At 35.2% G+C, this 24817-nt stretch overlaps 1 protein-coding gene across 1 annotated transcript in view; it reads left to right on the top strand.

The window, feature by feature from the left end:
* Positions 1-466: 466 nt before the first annotated feature.
* FAM188A (family with sequence similarity 188, member A) overlaps positions 467-24817 on the top strand; it is a gene marked incomplete at its 5' end in the record, with an annotated part of 46213 nt that continues 21862 nt past the window's right edge. The window contains 7 exons of the mRNA XM_010088190.1: positions 467-640; positions 4294-4345; positions 6225-6339; positions 6816-6889; positions 7301-7380; positions 12611-12681; positions 13859-13939. Coding sequence (XP_010086492.1) covers positions 467-640; positions 4294-4345; positions 6225-6339; positions 6816-6889; positions 7301-7380; positions 12611-12681; positions 13859-13939 — 647 coding nt within the window. The remainder of the gene's footprint in view (positions 641-4293; positions 4346-6224; positions 6340-6815; positions 6890-7300; positions 7381-12610; positions 12682-13858; positions 13940-24817) is intronic.

The following is a 24817-nucleotide window of genomic DNA, read 5'->3' as shown; positions in this document are numbered from 1 at the left end:
TTCCTTCTTTTTTTCCCTCCTTTTTTTCCCTTCTTTTTTTTTCCTTTTTTTTTTCCATTTTAATAATTTGTGACAGATGTCCTAGTACAAAGAATTTTAAATATTTTACACTTTCTATTTACATGTGTTCCCATGCTATTTTATGAGGCATAAACTATGTATACTACGTCTCTAAACGCTGATTTGTGAGGTCTATGCCTAGTACTTCTGTGTTTTATAAATATTTGATTGAAATATATCATCAGGAAAGGGAATGGATTAGAAATCATTAAACCACATTTTTATGAAGACAGTTTTATAATTCTTTGGTCTAGTATAGTGAAACAGCAATTAACATTAATAATTAATAAGATAAAAGTAATAAACTCAATTATTTAGATAACATTAATGTATAAAAAGATACTAGTAGCTTGTGTAAGATACTGATTAGCAGTAATTGAACTCATGTAGCTTTCTGATCTTTCAGAAGAAGAGCAGAAGAACCTTCTCTGTCACACATTATGTGATATTTTGGAAATGGCTTGCTCTGATAATTCTGAGTCGTACTCTCTGGCAACATGGATAAGAGGAAAAACAACTGAAGAAACTGCTAGTATTTCTGAAAGTCCTGCAGAATCTAGTCATCAAGAGGAACAACCTTGTAAGATATATTTCTATCCTAAATTTCCCATCACACAGTAAAGTATTATACTGTTTTTGAGAGGCCACTGCTTTTTATTGCTATGTTATGGGGTTTTCGCCTTTGTGATTCCATTAGCAATAGATGGATTTTTGTCTGTTGTAATTAGAGGCATTGATCCTTTTTGTCAGAAGGAATGTGCTGTCTGTCACTAGAGTTCTAACGTGTGTTTCTCTTGAATTTGAGGAATTTCCATAATCTTTTTAGTTTTATTTTGTAATTTATTGGGACCTGATGTGTCTTTAATTCAGAAAAAATCTACATGCTACCTAACACTGGAGGAATATTTTCCCTTTTTCTGATTCTCTTGGATACCGCCTCCTAGTAGCTTAACAGAATTTTTTTGCAGGTTAGAATTTTTGTATTACCTGCTTTTTGCAAATGTCTTGATTCCTTCATTAGTTACTGACATCAAGGATCTGGTGAACATCATCTGTTGCACTAAGATACGGCATCCAGTCATATCTAACTGCTGCAGAGCCAGTGACATAGAAAGTTTATCTGTGTGCACATGATCATTGAGATGTGTATTGATTAATTTTTTTAATAGGAGATATCTAATGTGTTAAAAGATAAGCTGCTTTTTCTCCTAGTTCTTGTTCCCAATGTGTCCCCTAAGAAGTATGAAAAACTTCTCACATGAGAACATGCTTACAAAGGTGCCATCTATTGATGAAAGGAATATGTTATTCATCAGTTTGTGGCATAACTACAGCGTAAGAATTGTACCAGTAGATTTGTACAGGCGCAGCTAGCTATAGCAATTAGTAGTGCTGGAGCTGTTTATGTTGCAAGTCATCTTCATCTGCTTCTGTCAAATGCTCCATGTACTTTAGAAGGTTCAAAGAAAAATAATTAAGATGTTACCTAATTGAAAAAACAGAAGGTCACCATTATAAGAGTTCCAAAGTGAGCTTTTTTTTTCATTAAGAAAAGGTATTATACAGAAAGTTATATCTACAACTTTTCTGTTAAAAAAAAAAAAAAATCTTCCTTTGCAAGATAATAATAAGGCAGTTGCAACTTTGAAATTCCCAATTTCTGTGGATTTTCCAGTTGTCTCTGAACAACTCTGGTCATATTATGAAGTTTTCTTTGAAGAAAAAGCAAAGTAGAGCCTAGTTATCAATAGACTTTTACTGTCCTGTTTATTAATATATTGCCTTATTCTAAAGGACTTTTAACAGTAGAAAACATTCAGCAGAAAGTCTTTTTAAACACACGCTCAATTAATAATTACTCTCAACACTGATATATTATGAACTAATCCGCTCTGTTAGAGATCTGCATTTTTTATATTTCTGTACAAGTCTAGAAGATCTGCCTGACTTGTCCTTACTACATTGGAATGTGTTTAGGAAAAGCAGGATACATTTACTATGAACAGTCTGCTTTTGTCATGAGCAACATTAATCTCTTTCATTGTTCATATTCTGCATTCCCAGATAGACACTGAATGTACCTCTTGTATGTACTGTACAGTTCAAACAGGATTTTTACCTACATGTATAATGCAATACACTTGCTAATGTAAGATACGTTTGTTAGGGTTTCTTTTTTTTCTTCTTCCCTGTCCTGCTATTTAACTATAGAACAGCTTCTTGCCTGGTTAGGCTTGGGACAAAGATGTGAAGAAGAAGGTATTGCTAATAATGCAGAACTCTATTACTGCTTGTGCAAAGGAATAAATGCATTTCTAGCTTGGTTGCTGTGATCAATAAAAATAGAAACAGTAATTGTCATAGTTGCTAGGACTTAGGAGATGCGTTATGCGTGTGGGGGAGTATTACAGATACAATTCTACATGGCAGGCTACTGCTATTTGGGAGTTGAATATGGGAGTATATTTATAATAAAACCATGAACTATGATTAGACACAGCATGATGGAGTATCGTTTTAAAGTTTCTGTATAATTGTATTTTTCATACAGCTCGTGTTCTATTGCTGTTCGTTCTTTTCCTCTCCACTAAGCACAATCTTTAACCTTGTTTGGTTTATGTATAGGTACACTTCTCTTTAGGATTTCTACTTCTTTCTCTTTATTTCAAATAGTAGTTCTCTTACCATTTCACTCTGTTCTGTAGTAACAGAATGAAACTGCCTTGTCATCCCGCTGTGTGAAGAAAAGGTGGATTTGAGCACGCTTAGTGAATGGAATAGCATTTTTCATCTGCTTTTGTGGTGTATACCAGTGACTTGTTGCTGGCCATGCGTTGGCTGTAGTAGTGCGTGTTCCCAGGTTCAAAGATTGCTTTATATGATTTAGTCCCTCTAACTTTCTGCTTCCAAAACATGTTTGTGGAGTGGGGTTAGTTCCTGTAGCATTTTCTGCAATTGAGATTCGTTGTTTCAAATTTCTAAAAAATGTCTTAAAGCTACATTTTCTTAAGTCTAGTTTTGCTCTTGGTAACTTAATTTTAGCAATATCTTGCATTATTTCAAAAGACAAAAACTAACATTCTTAGGACTACTGCTCCTGAAGTAGAAAATGAAAGTATTCTGTTGCTGGAGAATCAGTTATATTTGTACTTAGGCACATCAAGTGCATCTTTCAAAGTAAAATCAGAAAGAGCATAAAAAGCCCTTTCTGGAATTCTTGTGGAAGACTTTATCAGTAGAATTAGCCCTAACAGCGTCAGGTCTTTAATGATTTGTATGCAGTCAAATTCAGTAGCTAGATGATGAGACATTATTTAAATGTTCAGCCTCAAGTGGCCTTTATGAGAAAGCAGATCTATCTGGTTTGTATGTTATTCTACTAGCAGGAAGATAAAGTCCTTATGGACATAGAGGGTACTAAAGACTGCTACAGTCTTAACATGTGAATGCCTATAGAATTTGATAATTAGACAACAGGCAAGTATAACATCCTGTTGGTAAAATAAATTGATTTTAGAAGTTCATTTCACCTCCTTGGTTTGGAAAAGTTGTGAGGAGAACAAAGGTATAAAGCCTGTGTTGAACTTGGGAAGACACTAATGCTGTATTTTTTTTTTTCTGCCTCAGATGTGACACTTATTCGAAAGGCTATTTATCCATTATTAAAACCATGAGAATTTTTTTAAAAACAGGATGTGTAACACTGTGTAGAATAATTCTACTCATTTTTTTTAATAAATAAGCATTAAAAGGGGGAAAAAAAAACCCAAAATTTCAGTAACAGAAATGCATATTTGAAGAAAAAATACGGCTTACCTACATTGATAAAATGATCCAAATAATCATGCTTGCTTTTCTAGGAAAGAGTACTTCTTGTTGACGTGCAAAATTATATCTATAAGTACGCATATGCTTGATGACTTTGTGACAGCCATATTTTGTACAAAATCAACAGCTTAGTATTTGACAAATATTTTCAAGTCTACACACTCCAGTGGCTTTGTGCTTTTAATAAACTGATTGGTCCAAATAGAAATGTTCTCACTAATTTGTATGGTGGAATCTCAATGTTGCAGTAAATTAGTTTATAATAATCAGTTAAAAAATTTAAATGTCATGGGAGGATTAACAATTAAAAATATAATTAAAGCTTGAAAGTATACTAGCTTGCTGTGTGTATCTTGTGTCATTTTTTTGCCATGTGTAGTGCTGAAAAGTGTCTCTTGTGTATAGCTGCCTTGGCTGTCGAAGAGCTTGGCTTTGAGCGATTTCATGCATTAATTCAGTAAGTAATATGTTGGAACATTTAAAATACAGTATTTTGAAGTTACACTAATATTCACAGCCCTGAAGGGGGTTATGTTGAGGAACTTTATGTGTGTTACACATCCAGTTAAACCTGGGTTTCATGTTTTAGTTTGGGGGTTTGGGGCGTTTTTCTTTGCATTTTAGTGTTTGAAATGGAATATTATTTTGAGCAGAAGCATTAGACTTTAAAATAAAACTGGAACAATGTAATGAGTGAAATTGTGCATTTCAAGTGTATGAACACAGCTAATTAAGGTTCACATTTAATTTAAAGATGTTAATCCTCAATTTTTCATACACAGTCTTCACAGGTGATTCTATCTAAAATACTTGTGATATATATACTGAAAAAAACATTGTCATCTGGTCTTTTTCCTCATTTGAGACAGTGTAACAAACATTTATAAACAAGTTTCATATACAAGGCTGATTTTTGTTTCATGCTTTAAACACTGTTCTATTTTTGAGGTGTAAATACAAAGCTTAGAGTTCTAGTGAGTTTATCTTTAAAGGTAGCAGCCTTCTATTTTCACAGTGAATCATTGTAGTTGTTATGCAAATAAATCCCCAAAGAGGAGATAAAGGGCAACAGAATTAAAAAAAAAAACACTTGACATGGAAAACATTAATAATTAGAACTGAATAACCACTGCTTATTGTATCAGTAGTAATTATAGTGTCTTCTTTAAACTTATGGTCATATGCAGAAAGGAGAAAGAGGAGAATATAAAATTTTTGTAAAGTTATCGGATCAAAACACTAATTTCCTGCCTCCCCCTTCCTCCCACTCACCCCTTCAGTCTTTGGACTTCTGGTACCCACTTCAGTTTTTCTCAGCCTTTCTGGCAGGAAGTGAACGCTCTGGCATACAGCTTTAGAGTGACCTGAGCAATGGATTTCAGAACTGACTTTGCCTTACATACTTTGTATGCCCTGTATACTCTACTGATAATCTCAAATATTAGCTAGAGTAAACCCACCTATGGATATATTTTTGCAGATGTTTGTTTATTTTTTAAGCAAGACTTAGTAAAAGTGTGCAAGAAATACAAAAGAAAATAATATACCTAGGTTTGTGTAACGTAAGTGGAGAGTGTGATCTAGTTTGAATTACACAATAAAAACTAATGTTTGTGTTCTGAAAAGCAGTATTTAGCTCTAAATATCCTAAGAAACAGAAAATTTATTACTTCACTGGAGTCTTGATTAATCACTTCTTTCCTCTGATTTTATTTTACTTTTTTTAAACATACAGTCACCTGGTGTTAGCTTATCATTCAGGCAGCAACCAGATGGCTTCCCAAATGTTAATGTACGATAGCTAGATTCTAACAAAATCAAATTCTATAGGCATTCAAATGTTAATGGGATGTGTAATAATTACTCTGAGAGCCTGAGAGATAGTCTTCCCTGGTTAAGTGGAAGTTTTTTTCTCCACTGCTTATGGACTGAATGTCTTTCAGAACACTATATAATGCAAACATTATTTTGGTGACATACAGTCTATTCACAATTTCAGTAACACTGTTTTATAGAATCACTGGTTCAAGCCACTCAACTCTTTCACAAGGGTATGTATTTTACGGTTAGTGTTTGCATTTAAAAACTATGTTCATTTTTGCACGTTGCCCCACAGTTATTTTTCTTTTTCTGATGCGTAAATACTAATGACTGTGGCAGTTGTAGTAACTTCAGAACAGCTGCTGTGTCATTCTGTATTTAACACTAGTTTTGCTCTGCTTTTACTTGGACATTGTAATGTTAGGTGTTTATAGTTCTTGTTTGTGCTTTGTGGCAGTATTTGAATGCTTCATCTAAATACATTCTCCTATTCTGTTGGTTTTTTTTGTCTTTAGCAAACGAGCATTCACAAGCTTCTCTGAACTGAAGGATGCAGTTTGGGATCAATATTCAGTGTGGACAAACAGATTTGGAGTATTGCTCTTTCTGTATTCTGTAATACTGACAAAGGTTTGTGGGTTGTTTGATACTTTAGTGTGTGCGTCTGTTTTGTTTCTTTTGTTAAGAGAAAGTTTGATAATGTAATCCTTTTTCTGTAAAAGGTGGACACTAAACTCAACTAATAAACTAAGTCAAATCTAGATAAATGGATGGAATAGTATCTTCATTCATTTTGCAGTACATTTTCAGCATAAAAACTTGAAAAGCTCAGTCCTTTTTTTTTCTTTTCTGATCTGGGAGAACTACAGATTTTGGAAACATCCTTCCTTGTGTATCCTTACCATCCATTATCAAGAGAAGGAAGTGTGCTTAGGTATCAATTCATATCCGAATGAATTGTCTCTGCAAGTTAGGAAGGTTGGTCAGTATACTGCAGGCAGGGCCACTATTCATCAGCCTCCTAATGTTTTGCTGTTGCATTCTGTTATTGTAAATGTTGCAATTTATTCCTTAAGAGAGCAAAAATGTTTGTAATTTTTCTGCAGGGTATTGAAAATATAAAAAATGAAATAGAAGATGCAACTGAGCCATTGATAGATCCTGTTTACGGTCATGGAAGGTAAACTGCAAAATATGGTTGCTACCATGTAGAATAGATTTGTGGGCTAATTATTTATGTTGCTGTAAATGATCATTCTTTGAGGAAATTATTGACATTATGACAAATTATAACTTTATTAAGCAACACAACATAGCATGCCTTTGTCAGTGCTTGCTCCATTTGGTGCAGCAGTTTTGAGGAAATGCTTCTGTTATTGCTGAATTTTGAGAGGAATAATTCTCAAATTCAGGACTACATTTTTATATCAAGTTGACTGAAAAAATAGAGATCATATTAGTATCACTGAATTACAAATACAAATATAATTAGAGAATGTCTGCAATAATTTATTCATTTGTTGGAGTTAACCACTTTTTCAGAAATAAATTGTATGTCCCTTTTAATAGGCTATTGCTTTCTGTTACATAGCCAAAGTTTGATTAACCTCCTGTTGACGGGGCATGCTGTTTCTCATGTGTGGGATGGAGACAGAGAATGTTCAGGAATGAGTAAGTTGATTCTAGTTTATGCTTGTTCATAGTTTTTATGTGCTACAAGATGCTGATCTACAGATTTGGAATATGTTCTATTTCTGTTTTGATAATCTCCTTGTTTACTGACCTTTGGTTTAAGCAGACCTCAAGTGGAAATAAAACATACTTGCACAAAATCAGTGAATGCAGGACTGTCAGCTACAGGTTGACATTATAAGGTACCTGATGACCTGGATGGTGGAAGGGAGTGCAGTCTCTGCAAGTTAGGAAGGTTGGTCAGTATACTGCAGGCAGGGCCACTATTCAGAACAGCCACATCAGGCTAGAGAAATGGACTGACATGACATCCTGTTTCCCACTGCTACAAAGTCCATCTCAGGTTCATCAGCATGTTTTTTATAAGGGTTTTCCATCATCTAAGTTATCACAGAAGATACTAACTTGAACTGAGCTTCAACACAAATCCATGCAAGACCTGAGTTGAAGTGCTCTGGTTTGACAATAAGTAGTACAATCTCCTTTGAAACTTTTTAGGCTTCCGCTTGATTATGGTTCCATACAGGCTGTACTTCTGCATCAGACTTATCAGAATGTCATTTGAATATTGTATCTAACTCTTCTCACCCCTATTTGTAAGGCTTCCAACCACAGCGTTTAGATTGCATTATTACAGTCTATTATTGATGAGCCTATACTGGCTGCTTGGTTTTTTTTTTTTTTTTTTTTTTTTTTTTTTTTTGTCCTTCCTAGTACATGTAAAGTGATTGCTAATTTGTTTTAAGACCCTTTGGAGGTTAAAATAATTGGGTTTTTCCTCTAGCTTTTTTGTTGTTTTTGTTAAGGTAAGTACCCTGTTTTCCCTTTTCTAGTCTACTGGCACCTCCTTTATCTTTGATATGTAAGGAAATCATTAATGGTTCAGAGACTTATTTTGTCTGGCTGCTTAAGTGTTATATAGTGAATTTCACTGGGATCTTCAAGATTGAACATATCTGTCTTACTTACAGGGTTTTTTAGCCAATTTTGTTCTTTTTTTACAGCTGACACCATTACCTCAATGTTAATCTTCTTGAGTATATGACATCATTTACCTTTTTGTGAATTAAAGCAAAGATGTTTTTGGATACTTGTATTTTCTTTTTTGTTATCAGTCAGTTCCTACCTCGATTCATGCCGCATGTGTAGAACATTGTTGTAGTTTATTCCCCTCCCTTTCTAACTGAAATTTGTTGTAATTAGCCTTCCTGGTTTTATCCATATGTTCTCTTCAGAATTTTTAATTTTCTCTTCTTGATTTTTAGATTATGATTTATCAATCTGAATTGTCAGACTATGATCAATCAATCTGAATTGTTCTTGCAACTTTCCTTTACATTGGGATAATTTACTGTTCTGCAATTTAATAATGTATCTTTTTTTGAAATCTTGCAGATCATTCCCTCATTTGTCTTTCAGATTATCTTTCTGGTATAACTTGTTCATTAGGTATCCAAGTTGGAATTTTTGGAATTTTTTTCTTTTCTGAGAATATTGTACTCTCTTCTTACACAGTAATATTCCACATTTGGGTTCTAAATCAATTCTGTCTGTCTTTGGGGCGAGAGGAGGAGCAGAAAATAATCTTTAGTACATCTGAAGAGTCTGGTGTTGTATGTCCTGTTGGTTTTTCACCAGTCGAGTAATTGGACTTAACTACTGTTGGGAGCCCTCCTTTTCCTTCAAGTCCTTGGGATAATTACAGTCAAAACCAGCTTTTTCACTGTCTCCAGTCAATAACCAGTATCTATTACAAAGTGATTTGTGTAGTCTGTCAAACAAAAGGACAACAGCCTGTACTGTTCACTTGCTTCTTAGGCAAGACTGAATTTTGGATACATTGTCACATTTCCTTTATCTGTCAATTCTTTTTGTCATCTTTTCTGTTCTGCTTCAGTCATTTCTCCTGTATTTGTCTCTCTCTCACTGTTGAGAGCTTCAGCTTCCTCTTTGCCAATGCTATGAGTTTCTCATGTAGAAGGATTGCAGGTGTCAAAATAACAAGAACTGAATGTGTTTGCTGACTATTTGCTGAAGTTGCCTTTATGTATGTCTTACTGGTTTGTTTACTGGTCACTTGTCTTAAATTCTCCTGGTCAAGAGACTACAAGTTGGAAGGCTTAACATTAGTATTGTACGGAGCTGATTGCTGGTGCTGCGTGATTTTTCCATGTGTAAACATAATGGAAAGAGATTTCAGGTACTTCTGTGATAAGGTGTAATTAGTAAGTGAACTTCTGAAACTGAGGGGCAGGAAAGGCATCTCTGGACACAGGGGAAAGGTGGTCCTAAAGCACCGCAGAAGACAGTGGATGTGATGTGGTTCATGGCGTATTTGCAGGGGCAGCAACGAAGCAACAGTGAGAAGTTTCAGCTACACACAGGAACAGGAGAAATGCTAGATAGGTGATACTGTTATCATAAGTAAACACATTTACTTAATTGAATTTTCAGAATGGCACTCACCTTAAATTTTTATTCAGAAGCTATGTAAAGCCACTTTACCTCTGGTTCAGCTTCAGATAAGCAAGTTGTAATTAATCCGTAAATCTTTAAAATTGTTTTAAAGCCATTTTGAAGTCACTGTCAGTAATTTTATCAGTGACAAAGAACATACTGAAATACAAACTTGAGGAGTTACCAGGTAGTTTGCAGATTACACTCAGAGCTCTGACTCTTACAGTATTGCCTATTTTCCAGATAGGGCTAGGGGTTATTAACTGGAATTGTTCTTGACCACCACGCTACAAATACCAGTGAAACAATCCCTGTTCTTTGACTACCTACGTATTCCCCTTTAAACTTTTCTTCTTATTCTAATCTCTTCTTTTGCCACAATTATCCACAGTAGGAAGATATGGGCAGGTAGATTTTTTTTCCTCCTTTTTCAAAGACTGTCTACGTGAAGTGGAACAGTAGGATCTGAATACAGACAGTGCTGTAGTCCCGTTTTCTTGGTGCCAAGAATTTGTAGTCTTTCCTGCTGCCACGGGGTGGCGCTGTTCTGACAGGGTTGGTAACGGCCGTTATCTGGTAAAGCCATCAGCCCTTTGGGCCTGGCTGTTTTCTAAAGGCTCCAGTTTTGTCCCTTTTTAGAAATTCGAGTACTTTGCAAAAGTACTTTAAAAAAAGGACAAACTAACTTTCTAACATGAGGCACACATATTTGCTTTCTTAGATGTCTTTGGTGTTACCAGGCCTCTTCCAGGGGTGTTTTTATTTTTTTCTGTGGGGTGAGGATATTCACAGGGATGAACTTTGATTTAGGGCAGCTGGTCTCCCTGAGTTTCCTCGTAAGTCATCTGACAGGGATTTCTACTTTTGTTTCTGTCTTCTCTGTTGACTAATTCTGAAGGAGGCATGGGTAGACCACTGACTACAGGCTTAAGATAACCTAGTAGCTTTCAGATACACTATGTTGCTTAACTACTAGCTATTCCGGATATTCACACTGCAGCTACTGCTGTAGCCAGGATCCCAGCTTTCTCTAGTTATCTGTCAGAGTTCTCATCTAGTTATCTGTCAGGGGAACAAAATAGTTAATAATCTGATTTTTTTTTCTGAATAGTAAACATTATTTATGTGTGACTTTGCTTGTTTGTTCCAACCATCAGCTCCTAAATCTGAAGCCTTTGTTTAGCAGACTGAACTTTACATTAATTTTTGTTAATGGGTTTTAAGAAATACATGTGATGTGTTAAAATTATTTCTTTAGTGTACTGTTTCTTACTTCTGCTCTTTGTTTCCCTTCATTGCACATATAAATGTGCTGTTTCTGAACAAGAGCTATATCCTTCAATAGGGTTTTTTTTGGGTTTTTTTTTGTTGTTGTTGGTTTTTTTTCAATTGGGCTAGCTCTTTTGCCCTTGGCTCAAAGAAAGGATTAATTGTCTCAGCATAGGGCAATTTATAGCAACACAGCTATAAGTCAGTAAGGTAATGAGGTTCTGCAAAGCATTATCTATGCATCCCCAAATGTTTAAATTCCAAGCAAGTCTGAAGACAGAAAGCATAGTTTCAGATCAAAGAATTCTGCACTGCTAAGAGAGACTTTTAGTGTGTATAGCTGACAGCTCGAAGGAGTTATACATCCAGGCTACAAAGGTAGTGAACAAGCTAGTGTTTGTGAATTTTTTGGGTTTTGTTTTTTGGGGTTGGGTTTTGATTAGTTGTTGGTTTTTTGTTGTTTTGGGGTTTTTTTTGCTTAACAGTAGAGGAAAAAGTTAAACTAGTTCTGCAGTGTTGCAAAATTCAGAGAGGTAAACTTGAAGTTGGTTAAGGAAGCATGGCATACCATGCCTAGTGCTGTGAGTTACAAAGAAGTGCAGAGTTAATTTCTGAAGGTTCAGAAATCTTTTAAATTTAGAATTGTTTCTTTCACTTTCTATGGTCCTGAGGCTTTAGCCCATGGTTAAAGACATCGCAATTTTATGCTGTTGCACATGAACGATAAATGCTAAAAAGTACAGTTGAGAATTAGTGCTTTAGAAGGAACTTTCAAATACAAAAGTCAGTGTTCTCTGAAAATAGGAAATACAGATCTTGGTAAATTCATCATTGTGTATGTTCCCGTGTGTATTTGCAGGATTGGGTATGTGCTGCTCTTTGTTTAGACAATGTTTAGGAACCTAACAGAGTTATTTCAAGTAGACAGTACTTGCACTGTTGAGATGATGTATATCTAAGCCCAGAGCTTCTTCAAATCCTTATGAGTATATCTATTTTTTAAGCTTGAATTTTGAAGTAGTTTTTCATTCTTTATCGGAGAGCCTCAAATAAGGCTTTCTAAGTGCTCTTCCAATCAGTAGTACATAAATATTTCAGCTATTCCTGACAGCTGTGTATGTTTGAGGGCTGTATGATACACTAAGTGGAAGTCAGTACAGAATATCAAGTTGAGTGAATGCATTCTTTCCTACTAACAGAACTATTTTTTTCAAAATTATGTTTTATTATTCAGAATGTGAAATAATTAAGATAAATATGGCCAGGGAACTCTTGGGAGGAAAAAAGAAAAAAAAAAAAAAAAAAAGAGAGGGGAAGAAAAATACATACATGCATACATACCTTTTTTTTTCTCCTTCAAGACAGGTGTTTTTCTTAAATTTTTCTGAGAATAATTTTGACCAATTTTGAAAGTAAGAAAAAATGTCTTAAAAGAGACTTTGCAGATTTTTCTTGAATAATTTTTGTGTTTTGTTTTGAACAGAACTTCTTGGTATCCATAAACAGGCAACAGTAGGCTTTTTGACATTGATGGAATCTCTGAGTTATTGCAAGGTAAGCTGTTTTCTACATAACTTAAAATTTTTCTTTCATTTTCATTTCATTAAGGTGTTGTGTGCCTCTTTGGTGGTATTACTGAAAGCTCCACTGTGTACATTTGGAGATATTAAAGAACTTTCAAAGTATGTTCAAATTAAAACTGAGAATAATACCCTATTAAAACAGATATATGATAAAATTGTTAAATGCATCTTACTGAGTAAATGTTATTGGATGCTAATTAAATTAGAACTTTATTGCACCAATTTAATATAGGTAGTTAGAAGCTTATGTTTTTACTAAAGTAATGCTTAATGCAAGTTATGTAGATGGTTATAAAACTGTGAAGTCCCAAAGTGACTTGCTATGGTGAATGTTGCAGTGTTATTGTTCTCCTTTTATGCTATCACTGTCTTCCATTTAAAATAAAGAGCCATAAGTAAAAATGGTAAAACTACTATTAAGTAAATATATTCTGAATATAATATATTCAAGATGTAAAAGTTATTTTATGTATTTATCTGTGAACATCTGAATGTAACTGAAGTGCGTATTGTTTCTTCCTGTTGTGACACAGAATTTCTTGATTTAAGGTTTCTGTTTGAGGAATTTTGTGCTTTACAAATACTACTTTCGAAACATCATTAATACTCTTAATTTCAAAAGGCTTTTTGGTTGTTCTTTGCTTTCTTTTCAGTCTCTGATAAATTCCTTTAGCTCATGGTTAAAGAGGATTATGTAGTTTGTGGAACGTTGGTGTATTGACTGTAACTGTCTCTCGCTTCGTTTATTAAATAGATGTCAATTCTGAATTGATTCATCCAGCTAATAAGTCAAGTGGACTTCTACCTTGTTTAACATCTGATTATAGTATCGTTAAGCATAGGAGTTCGTAACCCCTGTGCAGTGTTTGGAGCATGTATCCAAGGCTGAAGTAAGGGATATTGTTGGTACCACAATCTCACTGATTTCTTATTTCGGTTAATTATTGTAAGCTGTGTTGTTTTCCAAGTCAACCAGGAAGCAGTGATTAAAATTAAAATCTAAGTATTTTACACTGTTTTGTCATTTTATTAAACATTTTATATTAGTTTTCAGACTCTGTTGACTGAATTATCATTAACTTGGATTACTAACTAGATGAGTTTTTCTGGGTTTGCTTTGTGTTTCTGATTTTATTGTACCTTTTTAGGTTGGCTCCTATTTGAAATCTCCAAAATTTCCCATTTGGATACTTGGCAGTGAAACACATCTCACAGTCTTTTTTGCCAAGGTATGTTAGATGTGATTTTTGGTAACCTCAGGCAGATAAACACCACATAAATTGAACGTCCAGATCTTGCTACAGTGTGAGTTGCATGTGGCTTTAATGTAAAAATGTAGTCACCAAACCTTTTAATTAAAACTTCCCTTGAAGGCAGAGTTGTTCATGTGGTTTAATGATATCTCATAAATTTTAGAGAAGTCTTTCAGTTCTAGCTTAATTTATTGGGCCTGAGGGAAGGGTATGCTTTACAACACCATAATTGGGATAAGTACTGTCTTAAATTTGTATAGTGCAAGAGGGATGTAGAAAGGAAATACTTACATGTAGGTGCCTGTTAGTAATCTCCGTGACAGTAGTTTCACAGTTTTTAATCTATAACCATAGTTTGTTGTTCTAGATTAAAAATAGATATCAGGACTGTTATGATAATTCCTTATATTTGTTATATCAGGTATGTACTGTAATCTGTGGAATGTATCAAATGCTTTTGAGAGGAGTTAATTTGAAAGCTTAGAACAAATTTTCTGATGGCACAATTTCTATGTCTTTAGTTGATTGTAAGCTGTTTTCCTTTTTTTTTTTTAATTTCTATGGAATACTTGTTTCAGATTAAAAATATTTATTGAAACTTTAAATGGTACTTACTATTATATTTATTAGTACTTATTACGAATGAATTTTCTATACTCAATATCTTACAAATTAATTAATATTATAGATATAAATCTTGAAAATAAGTACTAGAATATATGACAAAGTAAAAGCCATAATTTCTTGAGCTGTTTAATTTCCTTAAGGAAAACTTCGGTGTAATCTTTAAAAAGAGGACACAAAGCCTAAGATTTTTCTTATAAAAACAAGCAAAGAAATCCTCACAATATGGTGGAAGTTAATATGTAGCAGTATTTCTTTACCTTTAAACTTAAATTTTAAAAATCCTTTAAATTAATTAGTCTGTATTGCACATTGGATATTTTTTGCAGATTCTGATGCAAGTGCTATACTAGAACTTCCCTGAATCCCTTGTATCTGATAAATACCGTTTCTTCCCTACTCCATGGTAATAGAAAAATCCTTATCCTCCTTTGAATGTTTGTTTTCTGCCTGTCTCCCCGAACAGTCTTTCCTGGTAAAGTTTTTTTTTATTCCAATTTGTAAATTTTGTCCAAAGTTTAATGAATCATACCATCAAAGTCAGTACCTTGCTGTATACATTGCAGTCTGATGCAAATAGGCATAATCACTCTGTCATACAGCTCAAGTGTACCTGTCCAGACTGTTATTATACCTTCTAATCTTTTGTGTCCACAGTGACACATTTCCAGGTAGAAATAAATTTCTGATGCTCTTTGTTTTAGGATGTTGAGGGCTGTTCACTGTGTTTAAAGTAACTGGGCATCAATATCTGGTGCCTCCAATACAGTGTGGTTCCCCTTTCTTCACTGAACTCCAGTTAGGCTGTGGAAAGCTTCAGCTTGTGATTAATATGCTAGGAACTAAAAAGCAGGAAGAGGAAGCAACATGGCCTTGGCAAAGAATTTCCTAGAAACTTTTTTGATTAAAAGAAGTAGGAGCTCAAGGTGTGTAAAAGTTACGATTGTCCTTAAATTGCATGTCTGACCTCACCCTTCCTACAGTAAAGGTTGATGAGCATTTCAGGTGGAGCAGAGATTTCAGCTACAGTGGAAATATCAATCATGTCAGCAATCCATTATTTTATCAGTTGAAGCTACACGCCAAAAACTACAGGAAGAAACTTAAATTCATTGCCAATGGTTAGTCAGCGAGTTGTTGAAGTAGTGTGTGTAGGTGGTCTAGATGGTGCTTGATACTGAGACTGCAACTTGTAGCTTGATGGTGAGTTTGATTACATGAGAAAGAAATCTTGAGAGTGGAAAGAGGAAAATTCACTGTGAAGCGGAAAGCAGCACACATTAAGTTTGAAAAAGCAAATACAGCTTGAATTCTTTCAAGCTGCATGTGATTTGCAGGAGCCTAAACCCTTATGTTTAAATAGAAGAACATCAGGTAATTATTAAGCATAATAGTAGTCACCTTTGTCATTAGCTAAGTAAGTTGGCCTAGAAACCTAGAAAAAAGCGATCTTCCTAGGCTACTGTCACTGTTGACAAGTAGTGTGGGGAAATCAGAGAAGGGGCCAGAATCTTCATTGCTATCTTTGGGACTTTTCTTGACCATGGAAATTCAACAAGCAAAAGGTTTTACTCAAATTCTGCATACCACCCTACTCAAAGAAAGTTGACTGCTGTTCTTTATTACTGAGGAACTTCACTCAGATTTTGACGTTTGATGTAGAGTACATCAGTAAACTTTCTTCTCTTAACTGTGCAATGAATGATCATCCACCTTGCTTTTCTGTCTCAGAACATTTTGAATTAAATACTATAGACATCTTTTGCTGTCTGACAGAATATATTTGCGTTATTCTAAATGTGGACCGTTCTGCTGTAGCTGTGACTTTCAGAGAAATACTCTTCTGTCACGCTTTCTAAAATAAATAAATCTGTCCATAGCCACCATTCTAAAACTTTCTGCAGTTTTAGTGGATTTTAATGAATGAGCACAATACAGCACAGCATCTTTGGGCTGAAGATCACATGTACAGCTTAAAGTGAAAATTAAAGAATGAAGTAAAGCATGTAATTGGGCTTAAGTTTTCTTGTAACACTGCTGTAATTCAATACCCTTAAACAGTGACATCTCAGTCAATTCCTAGTTTTAATGAAAGTCTACTAGTGGGTCAGCAGTTTCCCCCATTACTAAAATAACAGAAATTTAATTCTACCTGCATGTTCTTCAGCTCCACATCTTGATTGTCAAGACTTATTTTGTATGTACAGAAATGTTATTAGCCTCATCTTACTACAAGAAATTGGAGGTAGGAAAAATAACTTAAGAAATAATTTCTTCCTTAAAACAGCAATTTTGATTGAAGCGTATTTGTTGAAGAGAATATCAGTAGTTTTTATTCCTGGGGTTTAGCTGACCTGTCACCAGGCAAACATTATTTACAGTTATGTATTTTGGAGGCAACTGTCCAGACACAACAAGTTGAAATGCAGTGGATAACCTCATACACAAAACATGGAAACATGGGAATACTCATCACCACTACCCCCCACTTCAGTGGAAATGTTGTTTCCAGATGAAAGAAAATAGAATCTTGAAACATCTGAAATGAAGCTTCACTTCACATCTTCCATATTTTAATTTCTAAGGTAGACTGTACTGAGCAAAAATACTACAGCTTGTTCTGCAGATCAGTATGTAGTGAAGTTGAAAAGGACATATGAATGTTTGTATTATGTAAAGAGTTCTTCAGAACTCTGATACTTACCTGTGTCATAATAGAGCTGAAAAAACTTGAGTAGTTGGGAGGAGGGAGCAATTGTTAGCAGGGAACCATGATTAGTACCAGCATGTTTCTTTCTTTCAATGACAACTGTGTGTGTATAAGGCCAGAAAGTTGCTTAATGCTCAGCAATCCAAATCTAACATTTACTGAAAAAGTAAGGGTGGCTATTACTCCTAGTGGTCATGAACTCTGCAGTTGCAACAAGGTAGATTTTACCTGAAAAAGTGAGTATGTAGGTTCTTCATAGACAACTAAATCCAAGCAGCCATAATTTCTGCCTCTCCCTGCCCTGCCTTCCTTCCAGTGAATAAGAAAACTTTCAAATCGCCTCAGGCCTACAAAAACAAACAAGGAAGCTTTTGTTTGACACACTAAGTATCCCTGCATGCTCTGTCAGATATTGCTAAGGCAAATAGACAGTACTGTAAATGTCCTCTAAAAATCAACTTTAAAGTTGCAGGGGTTTTTTTTATTATTATTTTAACGAGAGTGAGAAGTGGGGCAGCTCTAAATTACTTAATGTAGGGATAAGGCTGTGATGCTCTGGATCAAATGCTGTATGGTCAGTTCTTGGTTATTTTTATGATACTTGTAACACAGGAAGTTATGACAAGCTGAGACTACTCAGAACTTTTAGGAACGTCAGAGTGTGGTCAGATACTGTATAAGAGAATACCAACAGGTTGAAATGTTATGTGAAATATAACAATAAAATGTTTCAGTGCAAACAATAGGAAGAACAACAGAAGGTTAATAGCTGCCTTCTAAATACTATCTGCTGACCGGTAAATTCCCATGGTCTGGAAGTTTGAATTCAGACTCCTTGGAAGTGAAAAGACAGCATGAGTGTCTGTCTGGTGACTTCAGGTGATTGCAACTGTCTGTGGGGACACTTTAGAGCTATGTAAGTTTTTCAGAAATTCCCTTAGTCTGCTCCCAGGTCTTGGAGCACACAGGCCACAACAGAATCAGCTATCCATTTTCAGTTGCACCATTGTAGCATTTCTAGACTTAAAGAATCAGATAAGCAGAGGAAACTCCTGGCTGAGACTGAATAAGTTACAAATTACTGCTTTTCAAGGAAAGTGTGCCTGTTTTGCTGTGTTGAGACTGTACTTATGGTTTCAGATTACACTTTTTATTTTTCGAACTTTGATCACTGTAACCTTTTCTACATATTCTCAGGGTCTTTCTTTAGCATCCTTGATAGTATTGTCTCTCAGAAGAAAGAACATTCACTTCTCTTCTTAAACAATCTTTTTCATCAAAGTTCAACAGCGGGACACCTGAGCAAACACTGACACTTCTTGTAGGAGATGCTGAATTTGGGTCAGTGTTTACCAGAACTGGGCTGAGGCGGAGTGTTACTGGGTACAGCATTTAATCTCAGAACACCAACAGAGAATGCCAATGGCCATTAAAGCAAATAGGATGCATGTGTAAAAATTCAACCATTACTAGTATGTCTTAACAACTCTGGTCTCTGCAAAAGTAACCTTTGTATATCCAGATAAAATATACTTATCCTTTAACTTTGGAAATCTTCTACTTTGAGAAGATAGTGAAAATTATCTACACGCTTCCTTTTGTTTTTGCTCCCATGACTGGTCAATGCAGGTAATCAAATTTTGAAAAAGTCTTTCTTCCTCAGAGAAAAAATCAAAAACAGATTTTGAATAATTCCACTTCAGGAAATGCTTACAGAGTGTGTGGTTTCAGGGTCTCTAGTTTCCATGAGTAAGTGGAATTGGTTCTGGTTGGGACAGTATGGATATCTAACAGAAAGAATATAGATGTGTGAGACAGGTTTAAATTTTCAGTGTGCTGATTAAGAGCAGGGAGACAATGCTGCTCTGTTCTTGACAATAGCTCTGACCTGGCTAAATCAGCAGTGAATCTTCAAGTATTTCTATTAGCTGTTAATTTAAGAGCTCCTTTCTGCAGGAAGAGATGCCTTTTTAAAATCAATGTTAGAACAAGATGTTTCCTGTGGGACCTGTGGGCCCCGAAAGAGAATTGAAGTTACTCTACTGGTTGGTTTAAGCTTCATAGTGTAACTGTTATTGATGAATTAATTTAAATTGTTCTGAATAACACAGCAGTTCATAAGAGTTGCTTTGTCCAAATAAGTTGCATAGCAGAAAGGCCAACTTTGAGGTCTCATAGTTGGCAGATGGCACCTCAAAATAAAATACTTCTGTATCTACCCTATTCTAGCTTTGTGAGATCACAGAGCACAAGCGTGAAACCTTATTCTACTCTTTGTGTGTCTACTCCAATTTTACTTGTAGATGAATTAGTTCCTACTATATATGTGTGTTTCTCTCTGTGAACAGGCACTTCTGGGCAGTTTCTTTGTTTATTGTTTGTTGGGGAAACTTGAGCTTTTTTTAATTCATCTGAGTGATTTGTACCAGCATTGTTTCCTACATTGTTGGAATGAGCAGCCAGCTGTGATAGCTGCATGGAAAAATCAGATTTCTCAGTCTCCTCTTAGTTTTTGATGGTCTGTACTTCAACTGCACTAAAGGAATTTTTAAGTAGTGGAGAAACCAAAGTTCCTTGGAGTGGCTATACCAGCTTTCCACAGAACATGTTCTTTTTCATGTCTTGCACAAAGTTCGGGAAAGAAGACAAGGTTGTGAAGAAACCAGGTATGCCCTCTCCAATCCAAAACAAACTGAACTAATTCTGGTTTTGCCACCTCCCTGACATCCTTTCAGGCCTACAAAGTATCTTAGAGAACTCTGTACTTCCAAGAAGAGCAGAGATATGCAGAGAATAACAGAAAGGTTGAGTAGGAAGATTGAGGTGTACATGTCTGTGATAGGCAGGTGGGGTTGATCTGCAGAGCTGGAAGGTTAGGGCTCACAGATCATTGTGCCCTAAGAAATCCAGTAATAGATGTCACAGAGGCCAAATCGTATTCTAATGCAGTAGACTGGAAACACTGTGATTGCAACTGTATGTTGCACTGACATACATTATTACATCCTAAATCAAAGAGAGTCAAGAAACTGTATTGAAGTTTTCAGGATTTTAGTGGGTCTGTCTTGGATTTTCTGGTTTTAGGGTTAGTGTTATGGGATCATCACTCCGTCTTCCAGAGTCAGGGAGGACTCTAGTTACTCAGGATTGTTGGGTCTTTCAGGTGTTATTAGAAGGATGAAGTGTGATCTGAGTCTCTTGAAATGGAGATCTAGCTAGATACTTTTTTTTTTAGCTTAGTAGAGTAACTAAAAATGTGGAGCTAGGAAGATAAAGCTATAACCATGGAACCTAAGCTTACGATTGACTTTTATCAAGACTGGTGGACAATGATATACCCATGTATGTTGAGGAAATTGCATGTGAAAAGTATTGAAGAGCATTCTGGTGGTCTTCCGCTTCCTGAGGTTGGGTGGTAAAGAAGTTGATGTCTTTGAGAAATGGAGAAATTAATCTTTGGGCAATGATAGGCATTTTGACAATTTGTGGCAAAAACTCTGAAATGAGAACACATAGGAATTAGGTCAAGGTCCTGTAATGCTTGTATTGCTCTTGTCAGAACTGCTGTGCATCCTATAACAATGAGTAGGATTTACTACTCACATCATAAAGAGGTAACTCAGTCATGTGTTTTGTATTGTTTGTTCTTAGAGTTGAGACATAGATATTTTAATGTAGTGGTCATTAAATTGAGAGACATAAGACTCAGTGTTAATCTAACCAATTATTTGGGATTTAGCATCCTAAAAGAACTGTGTTCACTGTGTTTACCCTAATTCTCTAACTAATTTCGACCATTTAGTCATATCTATATGTTCTCTAAAGTTTTAGAAAAATTTTAACATTCATCCCATTAGATACAGCTTTCACAGTGATCATTTAAGAACATTGTTCATGGCTGGCTGATAGAGACCATGAAATGTAGTTGTATATGCCCTTAAGCAAATAAGCAAATTACTTCCTTTTGGGAAAAGGCATCTCATCCATCTGTTTCCTTTCAGAGGAGGAGGTTCAGTTTTTATATATGAAGTAGTTGAGAGCAAGGGCTGCTGAGATGATATCACTTTTCATGTGTTTATGTTTGACTTGTTCCAATTTTTGTGTCACTGAATTCTTTCTTCTGAAATGTTACATGTTTTGATGCTGTTTTGTGCTGAGGTAGATGGGAATGACTTTGTACTGACTCCTTGCATGCTGTTTCCAAGCCTAGATAAAAACTTGTAAAATGGGGCGTGGGGATGAGTTCTGGCAGTTACAATGCAGACTTTTGATCCAGCAAAATTGAGATCTAAAAATTCAAAGTAAAATACTGCCACTTGTTGCATGAGATGCCCTTTGAAACGAAGGAGGGAAGGAGGGATGAAAGAAGGAAGGAAAGAAAGCCAGTGCTTTGAACCTTTGAAGAGAATCTTTTTTAGAAACACAAATGAAAACTGAAGGAATTTCTCATGAACTGCTGAGCTCTCATTTTAATATATTATGGAAGCACTTCCAAACTGCAAAACTTAGAAAGAAAATGTGTAGTGACCATGAATATCACATTAACCATTTTTGGAAAAATTGTATTCCTTAATCATTTCAAGTCTATTTTAAATACAGTTGGGAAGAAAAGTGATCTTAGGAGTCATCTATTTATTCAGTTTTCCGACTTCCTCGTTCTCTTCAAAGCATATGCTATGTTTACTTTCCATTTTGGAGTTTGCATTTCAGTTGGTTAAGAAACAAACCTTTGTCTGTTTTTTAAAGATTAGCAGTACGCTATGGGAACATATTTGAGACTAACATGCATTCATCTCCATGAAACAATATTTTGACTATAGCTTCAATGATACATTGTTTCTGGAAGTTAGTTAGTGATAATTTTAGTGGAATAGATTGTAGTGGTGAATATGAAAAGCACCTGTTGTGAAAAATGCACAAAGCAGTATAGAAATGGTGGTTCATTTACTATCCATTTGTAGGCAGAGCAGTCCTGAGGAATATTTTTTCCTTTTCCTCATATTAGAATGAATGACATTCATATGTAAACTGAAATTGAGAACTGGAAGGTAATGGATTGGTCCTACCCCGTAAGAGTACTTTTTAGCATCTAGAAGGATTTATAGCCTCGTGTTTCAGGAAGAAGGGTATGAGCAACATGTACTTTGTGTGTTAGCCTATCAAATGAAAGGCTTATTTATAAAGAAACATTTTAGTTTTTTCTTTCTTTTTGATAGCATATGCAGAGTAGCTTGCAATCAGTAAATGTGTCAAAGACATTGTTAAATGCAATTTTATAATTTATAAGTCCCTGTATCAATTAAATTCTGAAAGTCAACATACCACATAGAAACAAAGGCCGAGAGCATCATGGTATCATTCTGTATCCCTTTTAGGTGTGAAACTAATGTTGGTTCCAGCTATATTTGATACAGTAGCAGAGGCATTGGGCCTGAGTCATCACATGATGGGTAGATACTCTCAAATTTGGAGGAATGGGCATCCTGGCTCATTATTAATATATGATGAATAAATTGATAGAGTTTTTTAGTAGTATTGCAGTTTTAAGATATAAATCAAATTTATGTTTACAGCAACATGTTGCATAAAAAATTGTTAATCCTAATTCTAAATCTAGTGAAAAAAACAATATGGTGATGGCTTTTTCGTCCATCATTTGCTTTTTCCACTAGTCAGATGCCTGGGCCCTTCTAGGTACAAGCCCTACTCAGTTCTGCCACAATTATTGCTTTAGTTCTTTTCAGCTATATTAAATAGCAGAGTATCGTTTAGGCTAACGCTCAGATAGCAATGCAATAGTATACAGCCATCCAGTGAGTACTGACCTGAAATTTTCTTAAACAAACCTTTTTTAATATAATGTGTTCTCATATTTTGCATTAGTTTTTAATTTTTTGTTTCTGCGGGTTACAAAGCATATATCCACCTCAGTCGATGCATTTCTAAGTGAGACTTAGAAATCTAGTATTCACTACATGACTGGCAGTTCCAGAATTAGCGTATGAACTGATGGTATGCCCATCGTGTCTTCTGTGTGAGAAGATGAATCTATACGAATGGCTTGTAATCTATGCTTGCCTGTCTTAAATATATGTTCTAGATTGAATCCTCAGATTCTTTCTTCACTTTAGAATTTTTCTTATTGAAAAAGAAAAATTACCTGAAGTCATAAATGTATTACAGAGTTTATGAAATAGTTTTAAATATAGTTATTGAATGGTTATTAAAGATACTTTAAAGTGAAGTTTTCCTGAGCTAAACAACAAGGAATTATTTTGTGGCCATTTTTGTTCTCTCTGCATTTTTTTCCCCAAAATGTCTGACGACCAGATGTTCTTTTTGGGCAGGGCACCATGTATCCTTGGGAAGTGGAAGATTACTTTTTTTAATTCTGTGTTCAGCCTGCTTTATTGCCATGTTCCCAAACCCTACTGGGATAGATGCAGGGAACTAGAAAACAGTGAACGAGAATGCCAACATAACGACATATGCTTCAATAATATAATAAAAATATTCTTTAAAATAGTAACGATTGTAGTCTTGTTCTGAAACTTCATGCCAAACTCTGCTTTTTGCAAAACTCCCCAACTGCTTAATAAGCATGTGACATTACAGACTGAACTTGTGTCGACAATCTCTACGTTTCCAGGAGACTTCAGGTAATTTTATGAACGGCAGGAACCTGGTTGCAGTCGGTTTGGGTTTTAGCTGTTGTTTGATCCACAGAACCCTAATGCACATGACAGCTGTTGAATTCCTGGGAACATTAGGGTGAATCAGTATACAGCATCTGGTTTAATCCTTTCCAAGTACAATCACAAATACCCTTAGCAATCCATTTCTAACCATTTTTTGAGAAACATAAATGAGGTTTTTATCCCTTTATTGTCTCCCTTTATACAGACAGCAGCTTTGTTGTGTACAGAATAACATCTTTAACCTCTTTTGATAAGGCAGCTCTACTTTTAGATTAGGACACATGAGTGAATGAATGAACTGAAAGTCTAAATGTGAAAGGAGGAAAAAAATACAAAAAAGGGTGGAGAGGGGACTGTCTATGGTGGAGAAAGCTTTGAACTCTTCCTAGCAGAGGTGAAGCACATTTAGTGATATTTAAGACATTACCTTAATTTTCTATCTTTATTTTTCCCTTTTACAACACCAGAAGTTGCATTGGATTAGCTCTCTGAATAATATAATTGTTTGTTTCTAAAACTGAAGTAACCTCATTCCAGTATTTAAGTGCATTCTTCCAGTATTGTTTGTTCTGCATAAGAAGGGTATGAAATATATTAATACATGTTCTCTTTTTAATTTGTATTATAGAGAGTCCCATTCCATTTTGGTCTACCGATTAAGTTTAGAGAATCTTTATATGCAAATATATTTATATATGTACTTCAACTGGTTTGTGTTACAGAGGGGTGCCAAAGTTGTCAGTCTAAGACTTGAATAAGCTAAAGACAGTTTGGTATGGAAATACTGAGACAGTGTGGATGTACTTAGAATAAAACATTCCG

Source organism: Pterocles gutturalis, unplaced genomic scaffold (assembly GCF_000699245.1).
Source record: "Pterocles gutturalis isolate BGI_N339 unplaced genomic scaffold, ASM69924v1 scaffold4917, whole genome shotgun sequence".
Taxonomy (NCBI): domain Eukaryota; kingdom Metazoa; phylum Chordata; class Aves; order Pterocliformes; family Pteroclidae; genus Pterocles; species Pterocles gutturalis.
This window is presented reverse-complemented; position numbering and strand designations above follow the sequence as displayed.